This window comes from Sceloporus undulatus, chromosome 11 (genome assembly GCF_019175285.1).
Source record: "Sceloporus undulatus isolate JIND9_A2432 ecotype Alabama chromosome 11, SceUnd_v1.1, whole genome shotgun sequence".
In the NCBI taxonomy this organism is placed as follows: Eukaryota; Metazoa; Chordata; class Lepidosauria; order Squamata; family Phrynosomatidae; genus Sceloporus; species Sceloporus undulatus.
In genome coordinates this window covers 8664814-8676633 of record NC_056532.1, presented here as the reverse complement: position 1 = coordinate 8676633, position 11820 = coordinate 8664814, and the positions used below count along the sequence as shown (strand labels likewise).

Below are 11820 nucleotides of genomic sequence, written 5' to 3'. Positions count from 1 at the left end.
TCACTAGGGGAGTTACTCCAGAATCGTGATCATTTTGGTCGTCCTTTTGCTGCCCATTTGAAACCTTAGGAACTAATACCAACAGCAGTGGCTAATCTCTAAACCAATCTTGCGAGAAAAACCCCATGTAGGTTGCCTTAGGGTTGCCATAAGTCGGCAATGACTTGAAGACAACACAACAGCAACTCAGAATGCGGAGCTCAGGGCTGGTGTGTCGCAGAGGGCAGAAGCAGTGGGGACAAAAATAAGGGTTAGTGGATTAGAGGAGGTTGTCCGGATCCTTTGACATTCCATAAGTGAGTTGAGACAGCTGTGACAAACCCCCCATCTGGAAAACACCCTAAGGCCTGTTACAGGACAGGCCAAAATAAGCTCTTCAAGTCACTTTGGAGGTATGGCATTTCAAATACATGGTCCTAAGAGTCTGGAAGCTGCCCCACGTGCACTCCAGTCCTTAGGACTGGAGCGTGGCTTTGGTGTGGCTTTTGGACTCTTAGGACGCATGCATCATTAAACCTACCTCCAAAGTGACTCGAAGCAGCTTTATTTTGCCTGTCGATGTAACAGGCCTAAGTAGTTTTTTAAAATTGGAAGATGGCCAAAATACTGATAAATCTGTGCAACCCAACTTTGTCATATGGAAGCACTATCTCTTGCGGAACTGCAACTATAATTTGTTTTTGGAGACACCGTGAAACGGGGAGGAGAAACGCCTTGCGGAAGCTCTTCAGCTCAAAGTAATGGCGTGAACCAAAACATCTCACATAGCCTCGCGTTTTATTCCAGTTACACAGCGTTTGTGTCGCTCACATCTGTACGTTTAACGTTCACTGTTAAAAGCAACCTCAAGGGCTGACTTGCGTGTTCCTCTGTGTTAAATAAAGTCTCTTGTTCCAGCCTTCGGCTGCCGCCCCCTCCAGCATCTTTCGCACAACAGGCCCCTAACAGCCCTTTCAAGGCTCTGCGACTCAAAACGGCTCCCACGCTTTCGGGAGCGTTGGGAAGGCAGCCGCAATACTATCGGCAAACAACGCAACGCACAAGAGACTCGCGGCTCAGCTACTGAAAGGCAGGAGAGGAGAGGAGGGGGAGGATTCTGGGGGTGGTGAGAGACAACAGAGCAGCTTACTAAGATCTAAGTGACACCAGAAATTGGGAAATGTTACCGTATTCGACCACAACTTCCAACATCTTCCAGTGCACACTTACATAGAGGATGCGCCTGCACTATAGAAATAATGCGACAGTAAGCCAAGGCTGGGTCCCCAGCAATGCAAGAAAACAGGATGAGAGGATGGGAAAGTGTTTTCGTTCCATGAAACCCAGGAGAATTGACATCTGTCAGAGGAGTCAAGACTATGGTGCGCATACCAGAACTGTGACCCAGTCTGAAAAGAGCCCCTCCGGGGAAAAGAAACATTAAGATGATGCGATAAGTACCTGCCCCCGAGACCTTCAATCCGCTGCCTCTCCTTTGGGAGTTCAGGTTTGTGGTCCTGCGTCACCTCCACGGCCCGGACGAAGTCGTCTTTGGGGTCATCCTGGACGCCGAGCACCACCCCGGAGTCTCCGACGTGAGCCACGTACATCTTTGAGCCCCGGATTATCACCACGCTGGCAGTCGTCCCCGATGTGCTCGGAAGGCCAGTCATCGTCTTTGGCCACTCGGCTGCAGAGGGGGAAAGAGAAGGGGACACGAAGTTTAATTCGGGCAGGAGCTGTGCGGTATCTATTACCCCAGAAACCAAACCATAGCTGGGTCCATAAGCTCAGATGTCAAAATCATAACCCTGGAACTCCCACTATTGTTTGTCCCGCCGTGACCACTAGGCCCAACAGCCGAGGGAAAACCTTCCCTCCATCCACAGTGCCTTGGAGGGAGAGAAGAGCAGCCAGGCACAGCTCCATCGTGTCCTGAATCCAGTGACTGATGGAGGACCCTCCTTCCATGCCATCTGCCATTGCTCTGGCCTCTGAGGGAGAAAAGAGCTGCCAGCATTTGCTGGTCTTACCCAGTAATCCCCTTTTCCTCGTGTGCCATGTCTGTTTAAGATTGTAAACCTGGGAAGTGTCAAATCAACAAAACTAAGGCCTGTTACAGACTGCCAAAATAAAACTGCTTCAGTCTCTTTGGAGGTATGCTGTTTAAATGATGCATGCATCCTAAGAATCCGGAAGCTGCACCAAAGCTGCACTCCAGTGCTTAGGAAAGGAGTGTGGCTTTGGCACAACCTCCGGACCGGACTCTTAGAACCCATGCGTCATTTAAATAGCATACCTCCAAAGAGACCTGAAGCAGCTTTATTTTGGCAGTCTGCAACAGGCCTGAGAAACCTTTAAATGAACGTGTAAGGGGTTAAAATTAGGAGCGTGCAAAGAGGCTGCCATCCTATATATGCTCACCTGGGAGCACACCCAAGCGAACTCCCTTGGGATTGCCCTCTGAGAAAACATGCCAAGGCATGCACTGCTTGGCAATCCTTTGCCCGCTGTGCATCTCTTCTAGGCAATCCCATTTGCAGAGATTAGAGTTTGCAGAAGGAGCAATTGAACAGGCAGGAAAGCAAGTGGGAGGGAAAGCATTGAGGGATGTGGGATTTCTTCTTGACGCCAGTCCTGCACCTGTTTTTTTCAAGACTCCCAGCAGCACAACCAGTTTAGATGTCCTTCATTCCTTTCTAACACATCAGCCTTCCTCAATGTTGAGGAACAACCTGGAAACACTGGAGTACAACGCCCATAATATTTAACCACCATTGCCATGCTGGCTGGGATTGGTAGTACTTGAGAGTGCGCCAGGCACCGCCTTTGGAGAGCTTTAGGCTGAGAGAGGCTTTGTTGTTGTTCAAGTCATTTTTGACTTATGGTGACCCTAAGGCAACCCTCTCAAGGGGTTTTCTGAAGCTGAGAGTCTGTGACTAGTCAAAGTTAACCAGTGGGTTTCCATGTTCAGAGGTAGCATCACTCTAAAGCGCACTCTTGAGTTTGTTCCTTTGTGTGTTGGCTTCCCAGAGGCATCCAGTCGATCCCTGTAAGAACATAATGCTCCCCTCCTGGCACCACCAAAAACAGAAATGACAACTTACCTATCTAATGTGGCCCTATTTATTTCCCACAGTGCCCTTCAGGGCCCAACCTCAGCCCTAAAAGAGCCTTTATAGGAAATGTATAAGGTCTGACGCCCTTGCTGTCTACAGATGAATCCATGCAGAAGAAATGTAAGAGGGGTCTCTCTGAAGGAGCATTGCAGAGGAGACCCCCAACTCAGAGCTACCTCTGAGCAATAACCCCACACCAGAAAGCAGTGTGTTGGGAGGCCAACAGCTTCCCACATTCCCCTTAAAGACTATCCTGACCCAAACACCTTGATCCTAATGTGCGCTGCTGAATCCTTAACCCGTTGTTGTTGCGTGCCTTCAAGTCACTTCCGACGTACGGCGACGCTATCGCAGGGCTTCCTTGGCAAGATTTGTTCAGGTGAGGTTTGCCATTGCCGTCCCCTGAGGCTGAGAGAGTGTGACTCGTGCATAGTTTCCATGGCTAAACAGGGACTCAAACCCTAGCCTCCGACACTGAAACCATGCTGGCTCTCTCCAACAGCAATGCTCCCATTCTTTATCCAAAGCCTGCATGCAAAGGCCTCCTTCCCACTAATTCAATCCAGACCTCAATTTCTGAACAGAGAGCAGGCAGGAGGCCGGTTAGGGGAAAGGCAAAAGCAAGGAAAGGCAGGAGGAAAGGTACATAGAGGTAGGGGTTAGAAATGGGGCACTCATAGGTGAGGAACATAGGAGCCTACAGATGTTGTTAAGACTGCAACGCCCATCATCCTTTACAAAACTAGGGACTGCTGATGGGAGACGTGATCCACAAGCAACCAGAGGGCCCTACGTTTTTCGTTCCGGGGTTAATCCTAAGATTCAAACCTTTTGAGAACTGACCGAGTGTTGCTAGTGTCATTGCGAATGACCACACATTTGAAAGGAGGCAACCTTTTTAGTATGATGGGAGGGACAGGTGGGATGAGTGGTTAAAGAACAACAATGACATAAATCAGGATCCAAGCCATGGAACAACAACAACAACAAGCAAAGCCAGGACTCTGGAGACCAGGGTTCAAATCCTTGCTCAGCCCTGATGGAAACCCACCAGGTGACTTTGGGCTCTCTCAGCCTCAGAGGAAGGCCATGGCAACCTTCCCCTCTGAACAAATCTAGGCAAGAAAACCCTGTGATAGCTTCCCCTTAGGACCTCCATGAGCTGGAAACAACCTGAAGGCAGACAACAACAACAACAACAACAACAAGGAAAGCAGCTGAGTGCAGTTTGCAGGTGGCACCTTTGTGGTATGACCTTTGCGGTGACACTAAAGAGGCTTTCCTCCTGAGTGCTGTAGCCCCAAGAAGCCTTGGTGACCGTGGTCCAGTCACACTCTTCAGCCGTCAAGGGAGGCCAATGACACCAACAAAGGAAAGGCTTTGTGGCCAAGAAGGAGGAGGGAGGAAGCAAAGGAAAGCAGGAAAAGAAGGCAGGAGGGGGAGGAGAAGGCAGGGGAAGGCCGGAAGAGGAGGAAAGATAGGAGAAGGCAGGAGAAGAGGAGGAAGACGGGGGAAGGAAGGAGAAGGAAGACAGGGAAGGGGAAGGCAGGAAAGAGTGGAAGATAGGAGGACGGCAGGAAGAGGAAGGAGGGGGAGGAGGAAGGAGGGAAGGAAGGAAGGAAGACAGGAGGAGGGAAAGGCAAAGAAGAGGGGAAGGAAGGCAGAGGGAGGAAGGAAGGAAGACAAGGGGAAGGGGAGGCAGGAAGAGGAGGAAGATAGGAGGAAGGCAGGAAGAGGATAAGAGGAAAGCAGGAAGAGAAGAGCAGGAGGAGAAGGAAAGAGGAAAGGGGAAGGCAGGTGGGGAGGAATGAAAGACGGGAAAGGAAGGAAGGAAGGAGGAGGAAGAGGAGAAGGGAAGCAGAGGCAAGAGAAGGAAGAGTGAGAGGGTGGCAGAAGAGGAAAAGAGGAGGAAGAGGAGAGGCAGGGAGGATACTAGGAAGGCAAGAAGAGGGTAGGAGGGAGAGGAAGAGGCGGAAGGCAGGAGGAAGCGGAAGAGAGGAAGAGAAGAGGAGGAAGAGGTGAGGAAGGGAGGGAGAGGGGGAAGGCCAAGGGACTCCACGCAGCTTCTTTCCACCATGTCTTCCGGGCAGGCGAGGAAGCCCTTGCGGAGGGCGGCGCAGACGGCGCGGGGCTCTGGGAGCGGAAGCCCTTCTGCTTCTTGATGAAGGCCCAGAGGTGCTCGCGGGCGAAGTGGGCCGCCTCTCTGCCTCCGTGTCCGTCGCAGACGGCGTAAGAGGCCACCGAGGGTCCCCGCGCCGGAGGGAGAAGCGAAGCCGGAGGCGGAGGGCTTGTCTCCGGGGCCCCCTCGGGCTCCACCAGGATCTGGGTGACGTCCTCCATGTACTTCCTCCCTCCCTGGTCCGAGAGAAGGCTCACCCCGAGGAGAAGGGCCCTCCATGCGGGAAAAGGGGGACGGGGGCTGGGCTTCCCTCCGATTCGGGGTCCCCTGCTTCTCTTTCGGACTTCGATCGGGAAGCAAGCAGGCGCTCCCGCGACCTCCTCTTGCTCCGCCCGCCTTCGCCTCGGTTCTGCGCAGGCGCACGAGCGCCTCGGAACGTCCGAACAATCGAAAGCGGAACGCTGGGAGCCCAACGTTCGAAGGGATCAAAGGGGGATGGAATGGAACGCCGGACCATCCGGGTCCGTTCCTTTCCCCCGCTTCGTTTAATTCATTGACACAGGACCGCTCTCTCGTGGCTCTGCCCCCCCTCCCCTCCGCGAAGGTTGGACATTTGGTGGAGCTTGACGTCACTTTTAAGGCACCGCCCCCCGCAAGGACCCTGGGATTTGGAGTCTTGTGTGGGCCCACCGCCTCTACACTAGAACAATGGGAGTTTGGCGTACTAAGGGAGGTGGGTTCACCGCACAGAACCCTGGGTTTGTAGTCTGTGTGTTGGCACTAGCCTTTACAATAGAAGTAATGGGGAGTTTGGCATTTTTAAGTGGATTCCTCGCACAGAACCCTGGGATTTGTAGTTCTTGTGTGTGGCACCAGCCTCTACATACAAGTAATGGGAGTTTGACGTTCTAAGGGAGGTGGGTTCGTCCGCACAGTACCCTGGGATTGTGTAGTCTTTGTGTGGCACTCACCTTTCCTACAATAGAATAACGTGCAGTTTGGCTTTTTCATATGGCGGATTCCTCGCCCTTGGAACCCTGGGATTTGTAGTCTTTGTGTGGCACTAGCCTGTTACAATAGAGTAAGTATTGGGAGTTTGGCATTTAAGGCGGAGGTGGTCTCGCACAGAACCCTGGGATTTGGTAGTCTTGTTGGCACCAGCCTCACATACACTACTGTAATGGAGTTTGAGTTACTAAGGGAGGTGGTTCGTCGCACAGTACCCTGGGATTTGTAGTCGTTGTTGGCACCAACCTCTACCTAAACTTACACATTGCAGTACTTTATTGGATCATCCCTTGGAAACCAGGATTGTAGTCTGTGTGGCAACCAACTCAAACTATAGTTTGGCTTACTTTTAGGATGGGGATTAATGTGCCAGAACACCTGGTGATTGGTGTAGCTCTCTTGTTGTGTGGCACTGCCTTGGACAATGGAAGTAATGGAGCTTTAGACCAAATTATTTTTAAGGGAGGTGGATTGCATGCACAGCACACCCTGGGATTCGCTAGTATCTTGTTTATGACACAGCCCTCTACTACATGTACACATTGCAGTACTCTCGGAATTGGGATGTGAATGCCATCCCGTGGAAACTCTGGGATTGTGTGTGTCTTTGTGAGTAAGCAGCCTGCTAGACTAGAACTGGACTAACGGGACTTTTGGCCATGTACTTTTTAATGGATAGGGATTACGGTGGCACAGAACCCTGGTTTGTAGTCTGTTGTGAGGCACCAGCCTCTACAATGATTGTAGAGTTTGTGCATTACTTTTAATGGGCTGTCGGGTCATCCCTTGGAGGCGGCTAAAGATCTCACAAAACTGACAAGTCCCAGAGATGTCCAAGCCACTGAGCCTGGGCGCGGTTAAGAGGTGTCAAACTGGGGTTTACTCTGGCCCCAGAAAGTCAAGCAAAAAAAACACCCTGTCCCACCGTTGCTGATCAGAAATACTATCTTTCCCAGGCTTTCGCCAGCCCCTTCCAGAATTCCTCCAAGAGCCACTGCCCAGGAGACGGTGACTAAAACCGACCCATCACCGGATCGAAGGAGTCGTGCCGTGCACTCGTACTTGCTTAGGCTATCGCGTTCTGGCGCATCTTGCGCACATGTGCCCGTGCCCACAGCGCCGCAGGCAGGGAAGAAAAAGCAGACCGACAAGGAACAACGAATCGAGCTCAGATTTCGAGGCTGTTGAAAGAAACCAGGCAATTGAGTCGACTTGAGGAGAGAAGTCGATCCTTTCCCCAAGGCTGCTCCATTTGTCAGATTGGAGGCCATTTATGCCAATTAGTTTAGGAAAGTCCATTAGCACTTAGAGTGCGCACAATACAAACTACGATTCTCCACGGATTCCTGGCAGTTAACCAGTGGCAGTTCAAATGTGGTCTCAAATCTGGGTTATTTGCTGCAGTGTGTTTTGCAGAACATAGTTACAATATTCCAACCCCTGGAGGCCTAAAAATTGGTATTATTGTTGAATAAACCTGACAATGTATGGTTGTTGAAAGATGTTTGTTGTGCTGACTTGTTAATACAATACTGTCTTGTTTAACAATAGCACAAAAAAAAACATTGCTTTCAACCCATTACATTGCATGTGTTTACAACAATAATCCAATTTTGTAGGCATCTGCCAGGGGTGGTGACTATTGTAACTATGTATTCAACACACCACTCGCAGAAATACCCCCCGTTTGACGACCACTTTAACTGCCCTGGTTTTAATGCGCCAGGAAATCCTGGTAGGGAATCGTCGCTTTATTGTGGCACTTATAGGCTAAATGCCTCACAACAACTACAGTTCCAGTGATGTCACCTAGCACTGGAGCCCGGGCAGTTAAAAGCGGCCCTCAACGTGGTTGATTTCTGCTCATCGGTTTTGGCGCCTCGATACTAGGTTTGGGTGTCACAAACAATGGGAAGACCTGCGCTCAAAAAAGGTTTTGGACACTGCATATCCCTCCTTATTTTTGCTGCCTTTGCTTACTATTGTTCTCTCTAGGAATATTGCTAGTGGCGCTGCCTCCTGCCAACTCTAGTGGTCAACTGTTAATCGAAAGGTTGCATTTCAAAGACCTAGAGATACCCTAGAGAGGAATTACTCTACTAGGCCTTGTGTAGCTGCCTCCATGCAGTTCTCGAGGGTCCAGTGGTCTCCGGTCGGACGTTGACCACAGAGTTGCCTGGAGGACTAGAGATTCCTAGAGCGGATCCTCGTACTCGGCCTGTTGTAGCGTCCTCCATGTTCCTATGGTCAGTGTACTGTCGGGACGTTTTTTTTTTGACCACAGAGTTGCCCTGGGAGGACCTAGAGATCCCTAGGAGGATACGCTCTATCGGCTCTTGTAGCTCCCTCCACTTCCGTTCTAATGGTCAGTGGTCTGTCGGCCGTTGACCACAGTAGTTGCCCTGGAGGTGGAACTAGAGATACCTAGAGAGAATACTCTACTAGGCCCTTTGTAGCTCCTCCAGCGCGCGTTCTATGTGTCCGTGTCTGTCGGACGTTGACCACCCAGAGTTGCCCTGTGAGGACCTAGAGATCCCGGGAGAATACCTACTAGGCCTTTGTAGCGTCCTCCAGCGCAGTTCGATGGCCAGTGTCGTTGGACGTTGGCCACAGAGTTGCCCTGGAGGACCTAGAGATCCCTAGAGAGGATACTCTACTAGGCCTTTGTAGCTCCTCCACTTCAGTTCTATGTCAGTGTCTTGTCGGATGTTTGACCACAGAGTTGCCCTGAGGACCTAGAGATCCCTAGAGGATACTCCTACTAGGCCTTTTGTAGCTCCTCCAGCGCAGTTCTATGGTCAGGTCTGTCGGACGTTGACCACAGATTGCCCTGGAGGAAAGAGATCCCTAGAGTAGAAATACTCTACTAGGCCTTTGTAGCTCCTCCAGCGCGTTCTTAGTTCTATGGTCAGTGTCTGTCGGACGTTGAAAAACCACAGAGTTGCCCGGTGGAGGACCTAGGAGATCCCCTAGAGAGAATGACTCTACTAGGCCTTTGTTGTAGTCTCTCCAGCGCCAGTTCTATGGGTCAGTTGTCCCTGTCGCGGACGTTTGACCACAGGAGTTGCCCTGGCAGGACCTAGAGCATCCCTAGAGAGATACTCTACTAGGCCTTTGTAGCTCCCTCAAGCGGCAGTTCTACTGGTCAGTGTTGTCGGACGTTGAGCAAAGAGTTGCACTGACAGACCCAGAGATCCCTAGAGAGGAATACTCTACTAGGCCATTGTTAAGCTCCTCCAGCGCCGTTCTCTGGTCAGTGTCTGTCGGACGTTGAGCACAGAGTTGCCTGGAGGACATAGGGATTCTTAGAGGAGGAGTCCTCTCAGGTTAAAACCATTAGCAAAATACAGCAAAATACAGAGGCCGCATGTTTAGACTTCCCTACCTAGTGTCTTCTCGATCTTTACGACTTCCATTCACTTCTTTGGAGGACGCCCAGGAAGGCTGTTTTTTGTAGATAAAGGCTTGCCCTTCCATTGCTGGCCACAACAAAAAAAAACTCAGCACATCCTCAGAGGCTATTTCAGGTAGCAAACAACCCTGAAAGAGCAAGGGAAAGAGGAACAAAATGAGAGCTGTAGCTTTGAGAAGGATGCATTTTAGCATAAGGTCAACCACCTTCAGATTTACTGCTGGAGAACAGTATTGATGAAGATATCAATACCTTCCATAGCTGTCTGCCACAATTCACATCCGCTCACCCACAATCCAAACTGAAGCAAAACTCTTGTTTGTACTCTGATTTTTACGTTTAGATGTATTGTAACAAGAGGGTAAGCGGAAGTGAGACCCAATGGGTTCAATGCTTCGTGTGAACTTTATACAGATTCACACAATTGTCGGGTCCCAGTTAGATCAATGGAGCTTGCTTTGAAATAGTAGGCATACATAGGATTATGCTCTTATACTGGCAACTAAAACCTTTTTCATCTATAGTAGGAGTCCTTTGGGTCCCCATTAACATTTATTTACCACAGTACAGCTTGATCTATCTTTCTATCTATCTTTATTTAGGGGGGGACACCTTGTATTATAGTGTATTACCACAACACAAGTTGTATTATCTATCTATCTATCTATCTATCTATCTTGTGTGGGGACACCTTGTAGTATAGTGCATTATCACAGTATAACTTGTACTATCTATCTATCTATCTCTGTCTATCTTTTTTGGGGGGGAAACCTTGTAGTATAGTGTATTACCAAAGTACTACTTCTACTATCTCTCTACCTATCTTTTGGGGAGACACCTTGTACCTAAACGCAGGGTGTCCCCTCACCTATCTATTTATCTATCTTTTTTGTGGGGGAAACCTTGTATTTCTGCTATATCTTTGTGTGTGTGTGTGTGTGTGTGTGTATGAAATGTCATGTAGTTGTGTGTGTGTGTGTGTGTATATGTAAAGTCATGTAGTTATATATGTATGTATGTGTGTGTATATATATATATATATATGTATATAAAGCCATGTAGTTATGTGTGTGTCTGTGTATATATGTGTGTGTGTGTGTGTGTGTAAAGTCATGTAGTTATATATGTATGTGTGTGTGTATATATATATGTATATAAAGCCATGTAGTTATGTGTGTGTCTGTGTATATATGTGTGTGTGTGTGTGTGTAAAGTCATGTAGTTATATATGTATGTGTGTGTGTGTATATATATATGTATATAAAGATATGTAGTTATGTGTGTGTGTATAAAGCCATGTAGTTGTGTGTGTGTGTGTGTGTGTGTGTGTAAAGTCATGTAGTTATGTTTGTGTGTGTGTTTGTGTGAGGGGCGTGAATGCCCTCTTTTTCTTTTCCCTGGCAGCCCATCCCATTCAGGGAGGAGGAGGAGGAGGAGGAGGGCTTCCTTCCTGGCTTCCTTCCTTCTTCCCCGCCTCTTCCCTTCCTCCTTTCCCTCCCTCCTTCTTTCCTTCCTTCCCTCCAAGGCAGCCTCTCTCTCTGTCTCTGTGCCCCTGAGGCGAGGGAGGGAGGGAAGGCGGAGGCGTCGCTCGCTCGTCGGCCTTGGCTGCTGCTGCTGCTGTGTCAAGATGGCGGCGGTGGAGCTGGAGTGGGTTCCGGAGACGCTGTACAATACGGCCATCTCGGCCGTGGTCGACAGCTACGGAAGGGCCCGACGCAGGGACATCCGATCCCTGCCCGAGAACATCCAGTTCGACGTCTACTACAAGGTCCGTCCTCTCGGGATCCCGGGCTCCCAGGCAGGCAGAACGCGGGCCCAGGAAGGAAGGAAGGCAGGCAGGCAGGCAGGCAGGCGGACATCCATTTTGGGAGGAGGAGGAGGGCAGAGCCAGGGACCGGGGCCTCGTCCGAAAGGGCTCCCCTTTCCCCCCTCTCCCTTTCCTCGCGAACCCATCCTCTTTGTGGATTGTGGTTGTTTTCCTTACGGAGGGGAACCAAAGAGGAGTCCGCCTCCTCCATGTTAAGATTGGCAAAAGGAGGGAGGGGGTCAGAGATAGGGGTGTGTGTGTGTGTGTGTATATATATATATATATATATATATATATACACACACACATATATATGGTATATGTGTGTGTGTGTGTGTGTATATATAGGGTGTGTGTGTATATATATATATATATA

General features: G+C 49.8%; 1 protein-coding gene across 1 annotated transcript in view; it reads right to left on the bottom strand.

Annotated features, from left to right (window-relative positions):
* Window positions 1-8462, bottom strand: part of PPM1D (protein phosphatase, Mg2+/Mn2+ dependent 1D) — a 169897-nt gene extending 161435 nt beyond the window's left edge. The window contains 4 exon segments of the mRNA XM_042442605.1: window positions 1441-1669; window positions 5163-5222; window positions 5225-5678; window positions 8439-8462. Coding sequence (XP_042298539.1) covers window positions 1441-1669; window positions 5163-5222; window positions 5225-5678; window positions 8439-8462 — 767 coding nt within the window.
* Window positions 8463-11820: the final 3358 nt, after the last annotated feature.